This window comes from Malus sylvestris, chromosome 10 (genome assembly GCF_916048215.2).
Source record: "Malus sylvestris chromosome 10, drMalSylv7.2, whole genome shotgun sequence".
Classification (NCBI taxonomy): Eukaryota; Viridiplantae; Streptophyta; class Magnoliopsida; order Rosales; family Rosaceae; genus Malus; species Malus sylvestris.
In genome coordinates, this window is record NC_062269.1 from 33,890,916 (window position 1) to 33,907,404 (window position 16,489).

Below are 16,489 nucleotides of genomic sequence, written 5' to 3' on the forward strand. Positions count from 1 at the left end.
ACAATAAAAAAGTTCTCCGTTGTTTGAACCGCAGACTCCCTGAGCGACACGCCATGTCAAATTCTCAAGTGTAGATCCATCTCAGCCATTTCTGCATTTTCTGAGCTCTCTCTCCCGACGAACAGATACTGAGAGCAGAATCCACAGACGCCACAAAACCCTCGAATCTTCAAACCCAATTCAGTCCCAATGATTCTATTGCAGTCCCACTCAAGATTTCTACTCGACACCTTGCTCAATCGCCTCCAAAAGTTCGTTCCTTTTCCCAATTCAACGGCCCAATTTCTTCTTTTTCTTCTTCCTCATTGTCACCCTCTCATTTTTGTATGGTTTTGCAGCATCGAGAAGGCGGTGGAGGCGGACTACCACTGGGCCGAGTTCGACGACGTTCGCTACCACATTCAGGTGATAACCAAGAATTCAATTTCGGATTTTGAACAGTTTTGGTTGGACGGGTTGTGTAATGGCATTGATGTTATGCAGGTGACGATGAAGAACCCACATATATTGTTGCTTTCGGTATCGCTACCGACTCCACCTCCTGAAACTGTGTTCTTGGGCGGCCTTCCCTCCGGAGCTATAGAGGCTATAAAGGCTGCATACGGCGCGGTGGTTCAAATTCTTGACCCCCCAAGAGATGGGTTTAATCTTACCTTAAAGCTCAATCTCAACAAACTTCCTCCAGATGAAGGTTCAACGAATTCCTTTTCTAAGGTTATTATAAAGCTTGCCATTGCCATGGATATATGTTTTCAAAACATTTAAGAGATCTTGTTAAAGCCAGTCAAGGCAATGAATAATAGTCGTGGGGGTGTTTTTTCTAGATGCTAATATTCTTTTCGAAGTTTTTGTGTTTTAGTATGCATTTAGCTTGATAGACAAGATTGGCTTGTTTCCTGATAACTTTAGCTTCTTGGACTTGCTTGGTTCATTGGTATAAAACCCCTTCTTGGACTGCTTGGTCATTGGTGTAGAACCCAACATTGTCTCACTTTATTTGGGTTGGTTTAGATTCTATTCTACTAGATTATCCTCTTTCGGGTGTTCCTTTTTCTTATACATTCCAATTTTATATATTTATCTATTGATTTTTTTGGCTGACTTCCAATTTTTCCTTTTTTTTGACTTTGTTATGTGAATGTGATTTTGCGTAGAGTACAGACATGCTCTTTTGCTAAAGATTGCATCTGTAAGAGAAGTGGTGCTAGGCGCTCCATTGCGAGGGGTTCTGAAAAAGCTTGGTGGAAGGAATGTTGCGTCCAATACTGATGGGCTTGTTGCTCTTTTGCATCGACCAAACGAGTCTTTTTTCCTTATTCCTCAGGTAAACTTACATATTAAGGCTAACAAATTATCGTTTTGCTCTTTGTTGCTTTTATGTTTTGCACTTTAGCTACTTAGAGGGACTGCGGTTGAAACCTTATTCTGATAAACCTTGCGATGTTTTTTGCAGGTAGACAAAGTGACTGTAGTGTTCCCTATGAGATTCAAGGACTCTATAGATATTGTTCTTGCAACTTCCTTCTTGCAGGTTTGATAAGTATATGATCTTAAATTGGAAATATGAATTTTTTACGCGGGAAGAGAATGTGAAGTCTATTAATTATATGTTGATGAAGCTAATAAGGTTTGCTAGATACCTTAGATAATGCTAGCTTGTTGAACTCTGCTACCTCCAAGCTATGCTGCCTTGGATCTATATACCCTTGTTTTGATGTGTTTTAATTGCTAAGTGTGATGGTTTTATTACCATTTAGGAATTTGTGGAAGCAAGACGTGCAGCTGGACTTAATAGCGCCCCTCCTTGTTTGTGGTCTCCTACCCCTCCTTTAGAACTAAAGGAAGCTCCCACTGAAGCACTGTCTGCCAATGCAGGATTTGTCACTTTTGGTAATGTCAGGGAAATGAGCAGTTTGTCTTTTATTTTTCACTTTAATAAAATGTACGGTGTACCAATGCAGTTATTTTCCCTCGTCACGTGGAAGGCAAGAAATTGGATCGAACAGTTTGGAGTTTATCAACTTTTCATGCTTATGTTAGTTACCATGTTAAGGTGACCTTTATCCCCTAAACTTGTTACTTCCACCTTTTGTCCTCATCAACTGAACAAATTATGTCATACTACTTTCTATTGATAACTGGATATGGTATGATCTGGAAATCGTATAAAGTTAGTAGCTTATGTGCTGGAAGTAAGATTTTTTTCTTTGTCGTATATGTTTTTGCTTTGTCTGATTTACTCTTGTTTGCAGCCCATCGTTCAGTTTTCCTGAACTTCATTCATTAGTAATGTTGGACCAACTTTTTCATGCTATTAGTCCTTGTCCTGCACAACTTTTTTGTCTGTCCATCTCTGTCCGTCTATAACGTACTGACTATGATTGCTGCTTGGAAGCGCACTATGTCTTCACTGATTAATATGTATGTATTTCTTCATTTGATATGTTTGATCTCAATCTCCTTTTGTGCATATTCTTTTGCAGTGTTCAGAGGGTTTCATGCATACAAGGATGAGACGTCGCGTGGAATCTTTGATTGAGGTAGTATTTTCCCTTCCCAGTATAGTTTAAACTACAGTATCTCTATTTCTTCAGTTGCTTGATAATATCTTGAGTGGTTCTATATTAAAACCCCAACGTTCTAAAATTTTTAAATTGATTTTACCCTGAGAAAAGAGATCTTGAATGAAAAATGGATTTTTTTCCCCCATCTTCCACCCTTGCCTTCTCTCTCCTCTCTCAGTACATGCACATGTTTTGTTAACTTGACCGATCAGTATTTTGTATCACAAGCAAAGAGATCGAACACAGCTGTTCTTTTACTTAGGTTTGATCCCTAGTTTGCAATGAATCCCATCTGAAATGAAATAGCACAAATGGAAACTCATGGCCTCAAAATGATACGAAGACACGGAGCCAAATGTAGAGGATTGGTTTTTGGGACTGGGGAGACAAACTGTGTTGAGTCTGAGCTTAGTTTGCATTCTGTAATACAGCATTTTACTTTAGTCTATTATAGTGCGGCAGATAAGTTCTCTGCCATTTTACCCGGTTGCATTGACCAATGTTTAAAATCAACATTTTTTTTTCCCCTCAGGCTCTTGATCGTGCTAAACCCGGCATGGAAGATGGAAAGAACGCTGCTCAAAGTAGATCCTTCAAACGGCTGGTATGTAATCAATTTAATGCTTTTTCAAAAACCGTAGTGATGAAATTGGTCTACTCTTGCTGAAAGACGGATTTCTCTTAATGCGTTGCATTGTAGAGCCTGAAGGAAGCCAGGACCAATTCAAGCTAAAAAAGGCATGGTAACCAGACAGCAAAAGGGACATGCTCCTACCGGACCTCAAGAAAGTATGTCGTCAAACGAATTGCTCGAAGATATCAGAGAACCATTGTTGATGCAAGCACAAGAGGTATTTGATTTCTCTAGAAGTGTAAAAGAGAAGAATATATACGTGCGCTTATGTACTTTATGAACAAACCGTTGTTTTGTTAAATTGCAACATTGGATGGTCACATATATTATTATGCGATTGATCAGTACAAACTATAATTTTTATTTAATTCCAGGTTAATACATAATTGTCTGTGGGAACATCTTTTGAAAGATAAGAGTTCCTTTATTTGTATCACAGATTGCAAGTTCAAAAAACATAAAGCAGAAGGTAAAAAACACCACATATGCATAATAATACCATCAAACTCAAAAAAGAAAGAATTTTTTTAAATCAGCCACTTTCAACGCAATTGCAAGTGCTACCTTATGTCCTCCACTATGTCTTTAAGATATGAAGACTAAGGTCGAGCAAGGATATGAAGGTGCCGAAGATTGCAAAGTTGTTGGGAAATATGTCTACAAGAATAGTTGGACCGTAATCGTAGCATATACAACATGGATACATTTTGAGTGTCTAATCAATTGTATTATTTCATGGATACACTTAGGAATAGTCATTGTAAAATAGTCAATCATGGCCCACCCAAACAAAAGCCTACCAGAAACATCGTAAAATAGTCATTGTTACACTCGTTGCTTTCTTATATGTTATTAAATAATAGGAAATACGAAATTTTCTATGGAATGATATGGGTAGCCGTGGAAGTCTTGGCACACCAATTAGTATTTGGTGGAAAGGGTTTGGCAGAGAGAAGAGAGAGGCAATTGGCAATGCAATTCAGGATCATATGTTTTTTTAATACTAGTGATATTCCAAACTTATTCATCAAACATCCAGTGCAAGTACATTCGTAAATTCCAACAAAAGGAAGAACAAAAAATAAAAATCACACAGTACATGTATTTTATAGTTATTTAAAATTTTCCGAATTCAAGAACGACATTCATATTTCTACTCTAATCAAACCTTCCTTTGAAAACGAGCCATTTGCACTGCAATTGCTAGCAGTACCTTATCTTTAATGGCATCGAACCATCCAAAATAAGCATACCTCCATGTCTTCTTGACGACTAATGTGCCACAGACACCCCAAAAACCTACGATAAATCCGAGTGCTATGCTAATGTAGAACCAAAACTTATCATTTCCATCTTCATGATCATTGTCTTTTGTAGGAGTGTGATCATCTCCGGGACACTTGGTTGAAAGGGGAACCCCACACAGTGACGGGTTACCCTCGTAAATGGATGGATCCGTGAGTGTCTGAAGCTGGCTGCCCAAAGGAATTCTACCGGTCAAGTTGTTATAAGACAAGTTCAAGTGAGACAAGAACGTCGGAAGTGAAATACTTTGAGGAATCTCTCCTGAAAGGTTGTTGATCGAAAGATCAAGAGCTTCGAGCAACAGCAAGTTCCCAATCTTTGATGGAATGCTTCCTCTCAATTGGTTCATCGACAAGTTCAAGTTATGCAGTAGAGCGAGGCTGGATATTTCTTCAGGGATTTCACCTTCGAGGTTATTCGATGAAAGATCAATGCTTCTTACGAACATTATAGTCTGCGGCTGATAGTCAAGTTGTCTTACTTTCACCACTGATGTTTCTTGGTCATAAAAAGCATATAAGTCATAAGCACTGAAATTTCCATGCGTCAGAGCACTCAGTTTATTCAAGCACTTAGGAATAGTCCCTGAAAAGTGGTTGTGTGCAAGGTCTAGGATATGAAGGTAGCCAAGATTGCACAACTGTTGGGGGACTTCTCCACTGAAAAAATTGGACCGCAGTCGTAAGATCGATACCAGTGGCACCTTTGATCCTATCCATGAAGGTATTTTTCCAGTGAATTTGTTATCTCCGAGATCAATATGCCTCAAAGAAGTGCAATTTTGCAAGGAAAGAGGAATTTCACCATCGAAGTTGTTGTTGTTCAGCTTCAACCCGAAAAGAGCGCCCGAGACACCAATCGAACTAGGAAGTTTGCCTGAGAGATTGTTGTGTGCAGCATCTATGACCAAGATCTCATGCAACTGACTCCATGTTTGAGGAAATTCTCCTGATAACTCATTGTTTCTCAGCGAAAGGACTAGCAAGTTTTGCATGTTGCAAATGGAGCTTGGAATAGTACCATTCAAACGATTCTCCGCGAGATACAATGCCACCAGTTTTGGAAACCTTTCGTCCAAATTCAAAGGAATGTGCCCGAAAATTGAATTCATTTCAAGCTCAAGGCGGATCACGTGGTTACCAGACCAAAGTGGGAATGGCCCCTCAATTCGATTGTTACTCACATCCAAAATTAGAGTATTCCGAAAATTCAATTCCAATGGAAGGTTTCCAGTGATTTGGTTGTAAGATAAATCCAAATATTCGACGTTGGAAGATAATTTCAAGAACCAGTGCTTTGGTATAGAATCGGAAATCCCAGTACCCCGAAGTTTGACAAAGACTAGTTCAGTTTGAGATTGAAGCCATACCCCAAAGGCAGGACCTACTTTACAGTTCGCAATGTTGATTGTGTGAAGCATGAAAGGAGGTACCCAATTATAAGACACATTGAAACTGAGGTGAATAGGTAGAGTTGGGTATGGATCCACTCTGCCTAATGCAAAGTATTTCAATCTTGTGAGGTTCATGAAATGGGATTCAGTCAAAATGCTTACCCACGGGTTGAACGACAGATCGAGGTGAACTAGCTCAGGGAGTTGTCCTAAACTTTCAGGAATGGACCCATTCATAAGATTGTTGTAGAGGCTGAGATACTTCAAATTGCGTAGCATCCCCAAGGACGCCGGCAAATTGCTTTGCAGCATATTAGAAGACAAATCTAGTGACTCGAGTTTTCTATTGGGACAACTTGATAATCCGTCGAACAGCTCTTGAATCCCCCCATCAAATTTGTTGCTGGCAAGATTCAAGGTCTTTAGACTGCAAAAATTTTCAAGCATGGGAATTCGACCTTCAAGTCCATTGAAAGGTAAATGAAGGTGTTCAAGTGATTTGAGGCTCTCAAGTTCAATGGGAAAGGGTCCAATCAGCAAGTTCCCACTTAAATCCAGTTTAGTGAGGCTACCAAGACTGAAAAACCAATCAGGAAATGGAAACTTCAAATCGTTATACGACATGTCAAGGACCAAAAGTGATTTGAGGCTAATGTTCTTGAGTGAGAGTGGAAGGTTTTCGATTTGGCATGATGGCAAGTGTAATTCAAGTAGGGAGGGAAGCATGTTAACATTATGTAGCCAACTTGTGTTGCTGAGGTCCAACCCTTCAAGATTGAGGTATTTTAGGGAAGAGAGACGAGAAAGCCAATTCAAGTTTTCGGAAGGTATTTCAAGTAAGGAGTAGTCAGACTCTTCACTGAGATCAAGATGGTTCAAATGTGACAAGTTACCAAGATGAGGTGGAATATCTCCTCCAAATGAAGCTGAGGAGAGATTGAGATACCCCAAATTTTTTAGCTGGCCAAAGAATTCGGGAATGTGAATCCCTCGAAAATCATTGCGGCTTAGATCTAAGTAATTCAAATGCTTCAAGCTAAGCAAAGAAGGATTTATCTTACCACCCAACGACGAGTACTCCATCTCATCTCGCTCTGCATCAAAGACCGATAGCTTATATATGTATGGATTCTGGAGACTCATCTTTTCAACATGACCCGTGTTGTTGTTACATGAAATTCCTTTCCATTGGCAGCAATCGCGACCGACCCAAGAAGAAAGCCTGCCGGAAGGATCGGTGAGATCTTCTTTGAAGGCGAGAAGCGCACGTCTCTCTTGGTCGATGCATTTGGCAGTTGGGAGTGCATCACCAAGACAGACTTTAGTAGTGTGTAGATATGAAGAGGCCAAAAGCAAAAGGAGAAAACAGTGAGCAATATTGAGGTGATAGGTGGGATTGCATAAATTTGCAAAGATAGACATTGTTGTAAGAATCAAGTTTTCTTTGCTTTGTTTGGTGCAGAATGCAGATGGCTACTGAGCATAAGAACCGAATTTTTAAGGAGAGTTCGAAATTATTAGCCGCCGGATTTCAAGTGTTCAATCCACTTGCATGTTTGCCACTTGCTAGTCCACTGAATTTGACTAGATTAGCACATAGGGATTAAAACAGATAAAGAGTCGACCATGTAAAGTTTTGGCATCAAAGTCTTTGGTGGGTTGGTGGATTTCTGAAAGAGAAACGAGTAACCATTTTTAATTAGCACTAATCAGGACTTATTGACTTAAAGTCTTGGTAAATGGCACTAATAGTTAATCATGACAGAAACTTTGTAGTAAAAAATAATTATTATGTGTGGAAATTCAGGAATAAAGTCTAATTTAGTCTTGCTCGTGGTGGATTGTCCTAGTAGTCGGATAATGTAGCCATTTTCTACTCACTGTATCTTGGATTCAAACCTTTCCCTCAAACTTTACTGTATATCGCTTTTCAAGTTGGTCTTTCTGTGTGCATTTTCCTGTGTGCTTCTCATTCAATGAACTTGCTTCTCTTTCTTCTGCCTTTTTCCCACTTTCTCTACAGATTACCGAATGTTTTGGTGGGGGCTTCTGCATTTTTTATATGTGAACACTTGTATTCTTGTGGGAAAATTTGTGCAAATTATCTAAACAGAAAAAAAAAGAAAGGAATTGCATGCCAAGTTGACATTTTTGGTGCATTCTTTAAAGTTGGTCTGTGTGTGCATTTTCCAGTTCGACTCATCTTTCTATTGAACTTTCAACTGAGTAATATTCTTTAAACTTTCTTCTCTTTCCTATGTCGTCTTCCACTTATTTCAACTTTCAATTTCTCCACACTATATGTGCATGGTTCAATGGCATTGTTCCAGTATTAAATTTAATTTACTCTTTCTAACAAAATTGCAGACACTACAATTCTTGTAATTTCTCGTACTTCTTCCCAAATATCTCCAAAGAAATGTAGTCACGATGTTTGCTTTCTATGTGAGAACTTGTATTCGAATACTTATTGGAAATTTCAGGAAAATATGGAAAAACATGATTTATTTAGTAGCTTGCAGTACATTACAGTGATTACTCATACATGATAGTCATAGACAAACTAAATTCGTAGTACATGAACTTGGTAGTTAGCACTTGGCTTGTCTTATTTTAATCTTGAGAGATTTCTTCTCGAATCAAAGTTTCCTTTGAAAATGAGCCACTTTGACTGCAATTGCTAGCATTACCTTATCTTTGATGTCATCGAACAATCGAAAATAAGCATACCTCCATGACTTCTTCACAAGCAATGTACCACAAACAACCCAAAACCCTACGGTGAAACCCAGTGCCATGCTGACATAGAACCACAACTTATCATTTCCATCTTCGTTGCTGTCTTTCGCATCTGTAGCAGTAAAAGTATCATCTCCTGGGCACTTAGTTGAAAGAGGAACTCCACACAGTAAAAGGTTGCCCTCGTAAATGGAGGGATCTTCGAATGTCTAGAGTTGGTTCCCAGAAGGAATCCTTCCAGCCAAGTTGTTATACGACTAGTTCAAGTAAGATAAGGAGGTTAAAGAAGACAAACTTTGAGGAATTTGTCCCGAAAGGTGATTGTGTGAGAGATCAAGAGTTTCCAGCCAACGCAGGTTTCCGATCTTCAAGGGAATGTTTCCCCTTAGTTGATTTCTTGACAAGTTTAAGGTACTTAACGCAATGAGGCTTGTTATTTCTTCAGGGATTTCACCTTCTAAATTATTCGATGAAAGGTCGATGCTTTTCACCAAGAACAGAGTTTTGTTATATACGAGTTCTCTTCCCTTCAACGTCAATGTGGTTTGCTCAATATAGCTTTCATAGTAAGTGGCATTGGAAAAACCTTCCACCAAAGACATCATATTCTTCAAACACTTGGGAATGGGCCCTGAGAAGTTGTTGTGACTAAGGTCTAGGATGTCAAGCAATGGAAGATTGCACAACTGGTCGGAGATATGTCCGCTTAATAAGTTGGATCGCAATCGTATGAAAAACAACCCGGGCGCATTTGATCCTATCCATAAAGTCATGTTTCCTGTAAATTTGTTGCCTCCAAGATCGATACTCCTCAAAGAAGTGCAATTTCGCCATACAGAAGAAGGAATTGTGCCCCCAAGATTGTTGTCATTCATCTTTAATACAAGAAGTGAGCTTGGGACACCCATTGAACTTGGGATATTACCTGAGAGATTGTTGTATCCAACATCGACAATCAACATTAAGGGCCACATACTCCATTCTTGCGGAAATTCTCCGAATAACTGATTATTTCTCAGAGAAAGGATTGACAAGCTCTGCAAGTTGCAAATGGAGGGTGGAATTGTGCCTTTCAACTGATTATCAGAAAGATACAATCCTTGTAATGTCGGCATCAATTGGTCAATGTTCAAAGGAACTGGCCCCGAAAATGAATTGCTTTCAAGATTAAAGATGGTAACATTGGCGGACAGAAGTGGGAGTGGACCATCGAATCTGTTATAGCTCAAATCTATATGATATAGTTTTGGACATTTCAATTGGAGTGGAAGCCTTCCGCTGATATGATTGTACGATAAATCCAAATATTTGAGCTGCGACAATATCTTCAAGAACCACTCTTCTGGTATGATACCCGAGATTCCAGTACTACGAAGGGTGACATCAGAAAGTTCAGTTTGCAACAGAAGCCATGCAGGAAAATTAGGACCTACATTGCAATTTGTAATGCCAACCGTGTAGAGCTTGAAGGGAGGAATCCACTCATAAGTCAGATTGACAATGAGCGACATAGGTCGATATGTAGACACATCAATAGATCGTAATTTTGTGAGATTTGCAAAATGGGATTCTGTTAAAATGCCTTCCCATGAATTCCCGGACAAATCCAGGTGAACTAGCTCAGGCAATTGTCCCAAACTATCGAGAATCGGTCCAATCATATTGTTGTAACTGAGGTTTAGAGTTTTCAAGGATGACAACTTTCCAATAGATTCCGGGATTTTACCAGAAAAATTGTTGAACTCAAGGTTGACATATTGCAAGTTGTGTAGCATCCCAAGGGAGTCAGGCAACTCGTCTTCCAGCTTATTAGAGGGCAAATCCAGTGATTCCAATACAATGTCTGTACAGTTTAAGAATCCACTCAAAAGCCCTTGAATTCCCCCATCAAATTTGTTTCCTTGAAAGTTTAGGGTCTTTAGCTTGCAAAAGTTTAGTTTGGGAATATGACCTTCGAGTCTATTACTGTAGAATTTTGGATGTGTATTTCATGAAGAAACAATTACAAATGAAACATATATATAGGAAAAGAAAGTAGACATAAGCCTAACTTGCCTAATTTCCTAACTTGCCTAATTTACACAAAGAATGTTGACTACCGAACTTCACTAGTCATCCAACATGTTTATTTCATGCATGCATTTTAACAAAAGATATGACTTGCATGCATTCCAACACTCCCCCTCAAGCTGGATCGAGGGGATTCACTGAGCCAAGCTTGCCCAATAACCGTTGAAACTGAGATGATGCTAGTGCCTTTGTAAAAAGATCTGCTAGTTGATCATGGCTTCGTGTGAACATGGTCCGGATGATTTGCGTTTGAACTTGAGCTCGGATGAAATGACAATCCACTTCAATATGTTTGGTTCTTTCATGGAACACAGGATTGGCAGCAATGTGCATGGCTGCCTGATTATCACACATAAGCTTCATAGGAGTAGAACTAGGAAACCCTAAGTCTGAAAGAAGCCCTTTAAGCCAAATGAGTTCACACGCAGTGGCTGCCATGGCTCGATACTCAGCCTCTGCGCTGGAACGAGCAATTACCTGTTGCTTCTTACTCTTCCATGTGACAAGGTTTCCACCAACAAATGTACAATAGCCTGTGATTGATTTCCTATCAATTGCATTACCTGCCCAGTCTGCATCTGTGTAGCCACTAATGACAGTGGACTGATTGTTATGCATTGTAATTCCTTGCCCAATTGAACCCTTAAGATAACGAAGGATTCTCTTAACAAGGTTAAGGTGATCAACAGTGGGAGAGTGCATGAACTGACTAGCCAAGCTCACTGCATATGTGATATCTGGACGAGTGATAGTGAGGTATATGAGCTTGCCTACTAATCGTTGATAGTAGCTTACATCATGCATGGCTTCTCCATCTATGCTGAGTTTCAGTTTACAATCAACGGGAGTGATAGCAGGCTTGCAGTCAAGCATTTTTTCTTTTGAAAGAGGTCCAATACATATTTCCGTTGATGTAGAAACAGTCATTTTGAAGATGTAGCCATTTCGATCCCCAAAAAATACTTTAACCTCCCCAAATCTTTGATAGCGAAAACTTGATGTAGTGAGAGTTTTAGTGCCTCAATCTCCACGGTATTATCTCCAGTGATGATAAGATCATCAACATAGACGAGGACCACCAACTTCCCCCTGGTGCCACTTCTTACAAATAACGAAGAATCAGCATTACTTCGCATTAATCCAGCCTTTTCCAGAACAGAACTGAGCTTGGCATACCAAGCTCTTGGTGATTGTTTCAATCCGTATATTGCCTTGTGCAATTTACAAACCATGTTGCCTTTAATACCATCATAGCCTGGAGGAGGTTGCATATACATTTCTTCCTGCAGCTCGCCGTGAAGGAAAACATTCTTCACGTCCATTTGGTAGAGTGACCATCCATAATTGATTGCAACTGACAGTAAAACCCTGACTGAGTTCATCTTGGCCACCGGTGCAAATGTTTCCTTATAATCTACACCAAAGGTTTGGGTGAAACCTCGAGCAACAAGTCTAGCCTTGTATCTCTCGATAGATCCATCAGCTTTGAATTTAGTCTTGTAAATCCAACGACTTCCAACAGCCTTTTTTCCTGGTGGTAGTTGAACTAGGCTCCAGGTGCAATTCTCTTCCAGTGCACGAATCTCTTCTTTCATGGCTTGGTTCCATTGTGGGAGAAGAGAAGCTTCTTGAAAGCTTCTTGGTTCATAGTGCTTATCAATTTCACTGAGAAATGTAGCATGAGATGTTGAGAACTTACTAAAGCTGATACATTCATTGATTGGATGTCGTGAGGCATATGTAACATAGTCCTGCAACTTAGCTGGAGGTTTTCTGATTCGAGAAGGATTTCTTTTAATCACCTGAGACTCTGTAGAGGGCGGAGAATGATCAGAGTAGGGCTCGTCTTCACTCTCACTGGTAGTAATTTGGTCAGTTTGAACTTCTTCACAATCTGGACTTACAATGATTGATCTCTTTTCCAACATCGGATAATTAAAGTTTTGAGGGAGTGGGAACATGTCAACTAAATCCTCCCCCTGACTTGTAAAATAGGGATAGTCTTCTTCGAACTTCACATCTCTTGAAACTGTGCACTTCTTAGTGACTGGATTGAAGCACTTGTATCCCTTTTGAGTGGTCGAGTATCCCATAAACACACACTTGGTTGCCCTGGCATCTAGTTTGTCACGGTTCAAGGTTTGGATGTGAACAAAACACACACAACCAAACACCTTGAGATGTGTCAAATTTATTTTCCTCCCCTTGAGAACTTCATAGGGAGATTTAAACCCTAGCACACGACTTGGAAGTCGATTGATGAGATAAGTGGCAGTAAGGATGGCAAACGACCAAAATTTCTTTGGAACGTGCATGTGAATCATGAGAGCACGAGTTTTTTCCAAGAGATCTCTATTTTTCCTCTCGGCTACTCCATTTTGTTGGGGAGTCCCCACACAGCTGGTTTGATGTATGATACCCTGAAAACTTATGTATTGAAGCATGTTGTTGGATAGAAATTCAGTGCCATTATTTGACCTTGAAACCTTAATGTTTGATTGAAATTGCGTTTTAACATGCATGTGAAAGTCTTTGAAAATGGTAGGGACTTCACTTTTTGATTTCATAAGATATAGAAAACTTGTTCGAGAGAAATCATCAACAAATAGAACAAAATATTTAAAACCTTCCATTGATTCAGTTGCAGGTCCCCATACATCGGTGTGTACCATTTCAAAAGGTTTACTTGTCCTAGACATTGAATTACCAAAAGGTAGCCTAGTAAACTTAGAAAATTGACAAGTATCACAAGTAGGATAGGGGTTACAAAAATTTGGAAACAGTTTCGACAAGACAAGTTCAGAGGGGTGAGCTAATCTCCTATGCCAAAGTTGGTTTTCATCTATGGACTTCGATTGAGCTTGAAGAGCCTGAGTGAAACATGCATTCTTGCACAGGTAGTAAAGTCCATTTATGAAGACCCCTTCACCAATCATCTTCATGGTGAGAATATCCTGAAACATTACTTTATTTGGTGAGAAAATAGCACGGCAGTTTAGGGTGTTGGTGATCTTTCCAATTGACAAAAGTTGGAAGGGAAAGGTTGGTACATAGAGGGCAGTGGAAGGTGTTTTTTGAGAGAGTAAGTTTATTTCTCCTTTTCCCAAAACTAAGACATTTTTTCCATTTGCAACAGACACATGTGAGGGGCTTGAAATTTTTTTAAAATGATGTAAATTTGTAACTTTGTTTGTCATATGATCTGTGGCGCCTGAATCAATTATCCAACAATCAATTTCAGTACTAGTTAATAGGGCAGTAGTAAAGGCTTTGAGTATACCTGATGCTTCTCCCTTTGGAACTTTCTCATTTTCAGCAAGAAATCCGGCAAATTGTCCCAACATAGCTGTGTGACTACCCTTTTCATTGCCTTGACCATGTGAGCCTCCTCCGTGCCCCTTACTTTGTAGGTAAGCTGCAAATTCATTGATCAATGACAATGGATTGGCAGTGAACTCCATGGATCCTTGTGAGATAGTAGGAGCGTGAGCATTAGCAAGTTGTGCCTTGAAATGAGGTTGAAATTGTTGTGAGGACCTTGGTATCATCCTTCCATCTTTGCTGAACTTAGGCTTGAGTTCAGGATGAAGTTCCCAACACTTGTCTTCCTCATGACCAACACCATTGCAATATTTGCATTTTAGATGTGTGTTTCTTCCCTTGTATACCTTGGCTTCTGAGTTCTTGTACTTTGATGCATATGCCCGAGTCTCCGTTAATCTAGGATTGTGATCAACATTCATAACCTTCTTCCTTGCTTCTTCTCGTTGGATAGTTGCACAAACATTGTTGAAGGTAGGCAGGTCTTGACTCATCAAGATGTGACTCCTTAGGTCCTCGTACTCAGAGCTCAAACTCCCTAATAGCTGATAAATTTTGTCTTCCTCAGCTCGTTTTAGGAGAATGGTAGGATCTGTGGTATGAGGGAGATATACATCCAACTCATTCCACATGGCTTTGAGGCTCCCAAGGTGTTGAACAAATGCTTTCCCTTCTTGTTTAGCACTGGCAATGTCCTTCTTTAATTGGAAGACCCATGCATAGTTGTTTTGATTTCCATACATATCCTGCAAAGCTTTCCAAAGATCATGTGCGGAATTGGAGTAGCTAAAAATTTCAGCAACATGTTTCTCCATGGTGTTGAGCAGCAAGGACATGACAAGTTGATCTTTGCAGAGCCATGCATTGTATGTAAAGGAAGAACGGTCTGGAGCTTCCACGCTTCCATTTACAAACCCTAACTTCCCTTTGCCTCCGAGAGCAAGTGAAACAGCTCGGGACCAAGGAAGATAATTGAACTCGTTCAAGAGAACTGAACATAAACGTTGATTGGTGTTAACCTCAACGTCTGAGAAGTTTGGAGAGAGATTGTGCCGGGTCTCCTCATCATGGTTCACAGAACTTTCTTCAGTCATGACTTAGACTTTGAAAGAAAGAAAAAATTGCAGCATCAAGAATGGCAAAGACAGGTTACAAATGAACCTGCTCTGATACCATGTAGAATTTTGGATGTGTATTTCATGAAGAAACAATTACAAATGAAACATATATATAGGAAAAGAAAGTAGACATAAGCCTAACTTGCCTAACTTGCCTAATTTCCTAACTTGCCTAATTTGCCTAATTTACACAAAGAATGTTGACTAGCCTAACTTCACTAGTCATCCAACATGTTTATTTCATGCATGCATTTTAACAAAAGATATGACTTGCATGCATTCCAACAATTACCAGAAAAATCAAGGCCTTGCAGATATTCGAGGCTTGCAAACTCTCGAGGAATCGGACCAGTGAAATAGTTTCCATTGAAATAATCTCCACTCAGATAGAGATTTCGAAGACTAGTAAGATTAGAAAACCAGCTAGGTAGTGGAGAAATGATAGAATTCATTGACATATCAAGTACCAAAAGTGAAGTCATATTTACCTTTTGGATTGAGAGTGGAATTCTTTCAATTGCACATTCAAACAAATGCAAATCTAACAGCGAAGGAAGGATGTTAACTACAGATAGCCAACTTGCTCCCGCGCTGCGAAGATTGAGAAAGTCGAGATTGAGGTATGTTAAGGAAGAGAGGCGAGGAAGCCAATTCAATCTTTCGGAAGATATTTTCAAGAAGAAATTCCCCCCTAGGTCAAGATGGTTCAGGTTTGACAGGTTTCCAAGGTTAGGGGGAATTTCTCCCCCAAAACCTGAGTTGGAGATATCAAGATAATTCAAACTCTTAAGCTGGCCAAAAGACTTAGGAATTGGATTCTCTTCGAAATAATTATTCGAAAGATCGAGTGTTTCCAAAGACGACAAGTTTCCAATAAACTCTGGAATCTCAGCTCCCTCAGATTTTCAAGCAGACCATTGAACTTAGGGAGTTGGAAACTGTTCCCGCTCAAATCTAGGTAATTTAAATGCTTCAAGCTAAGCAAAGAAGGATTTATCTTACCCGACAATAAAGAGCGTTCATAAGCCAACTTGTCGTAGTGATCTTCGGGATCAGACCATACTGGAGATGGATAAGTATTCCGAAGGTCCACCTTTGCAACATGACCCGTGCGGTTGTTGCACAAAATTCCTTTCCATTGACAGCAGTCGCGTCCTACCCAAGAAGAAAGCCTTCCCGAAGGATCAGTAACATTTTATTTGAAGCTGAGCAGTGCTCCTCTCTCTTCCTCAATGCATGAGTCCACACCGCTTGGAAGTCCGTCACCCATCCGCATGTAGGAAGTGACCGTAAACAGAAAGAGAAAATAGTAAACAACATTGAAATTTGGATAGCAGCTACCCAT

The 16,489-nt window shown here is 39.7% G+C and overlaps 3 protein-coding genes and 1 pseudogene across 4 annotated transcripts; 1 reads left to right on the forward strand and 3 right to left on the reverse strand.

Moving 5' to 3' along the window:
- On the forward strand, positions 1-3,584 carry LOC126586348 (actin-related protein 2/3 complex subunit 2A). 2 transcript variants are annotated; one of them, XM_050251172.1, is made up of 10 exons: positions 1-251; positions 339-405; positions 484-691; positions 1,155-1,324; positions 1,454-1,531; positions 1,758-1,890; positions 1,986-2,053; positions 2,484-2,540; positions 3,097-3,168; positions 3,265-3,584. In XM_050251172.1, the coding sequence occupies exons 1-10, from the start codon at positions 190-192 to the stop codon at positions 3,295-3,297; spliced, it is 948 nt and encodes a 315-aa protein (XP_050107129.1). In that variant the 5' UTR covers positions 1-189; the 3' UTR covers positions 3,298-3,584. The 2 variants fall into 2 exon arrangements, with proteins under 2 accessions (XP_050107129.1, XP_050107128.1); XM_050251171.1 differs by having other exon boundaries at positions 2-251; positions 1,962-2,053.
- Positions 3,585-4,188: 604 nt separating this feature from the next.
- On the reverse strand, positions 4,189-7,392 carry LOC126586346 (receptor-like protein EIX2). The gene has a single exon (XM_050251169.1). The coding sequence runs from the start codon at positions 7,316-7,318 to the stop codon at positions 4,361-4,363; it is 2,958 nt and encodes a 985-aa protein (XP_050107126.1). The 5' UTR covers positions 7,319-7,392; the 3' UTR covers positions 4,189-4,360.
- A 992-nt stretch (positions 7,393-8,384) lies between these two features.
- On the reverse strand, positions 8,385-10,595 carry LOC126586347 (receptor-like protein EIX2; annotated as a pseudogene).
- Positions 10,596-15,179: 4,584 nt separating this feature from the next.
- Positions 15,180-16,489, reverse strand: LOC126584495 (receptor-like protein 54). The gene is made up of 3 exons (XM_050248853.1): positions 16,393-16,489; positions 16,147-16,299; positions 15,180-16,048 (listed from the first exon to the last, which is right to left on the reverse strand). The coding sequence occupies exons 1-3, from the start codon at positions 16,487-16,489 to the stop codon at positions 15,363-15,365; spliced, it is 936 nt and encodes a 311-aa protein (XP_050104810.1). The 3' UTR covers positions 15,180-15,362.

What these genes read in the sequence shown, in the direction of transcription:
- LOC126586348 (XM_050251171.1), top strand. Translation starts at nt 190, where the DNA reads ATGATTCTATTGCAGTCCCACTCAAGATTTCTACTCGACACCTTGCTC. An exon ending in CAAACTTCCTCCAGATGAAG is followed by an intron (nt 692 to 1,154) that starts GTTCAACGAATT and finishes GATTTTGCGTAG; the next exon opens with AGTACAGACATGCTCTTTTG. An exon ending in TGCAGGATTTGTCACTTTTG is followed by an intron (nt 1,891 to 1,961) that starts GTAATGTCAGGG and finishes GTACCAATGCAG; the next exon opens with TTATTTTCCCTCGTCACGTG.
- LOC126586346 (XM_050251169.1), bottom strand. Translation starts at nt 7,318, where the DNA reads ATGTCTATCTTTGCAAATTTATGCAATCCCACCTATCACCTCAATATT.
- LOC126584495 (XM_050248853.1), bottom strand. Translation starts at nt 16,489, where the DNA reads ATGGGTAGCTGCTATCCAAATTTCAATGTTGTTTACTATTTTCTCTTT. An exon ending in GGGTGACGGACTTCCAAGCG is followed by an intron (nt 16,300 to 16,392) that starts GTGTGGACTCAT and finishes CTTCTTGGGTAG; the next exon opens with GACGCGACTGCTGTCAATGG. An exon ending in TGAACGCTCTTTATTGTCGG is followed by an intron (nt 16,049 to 16,146) that starts GTAAGATAAATC and finishes GGTCTGCTTGAA; the next exon opens with AATCTGAGGGAGCTGAGATT.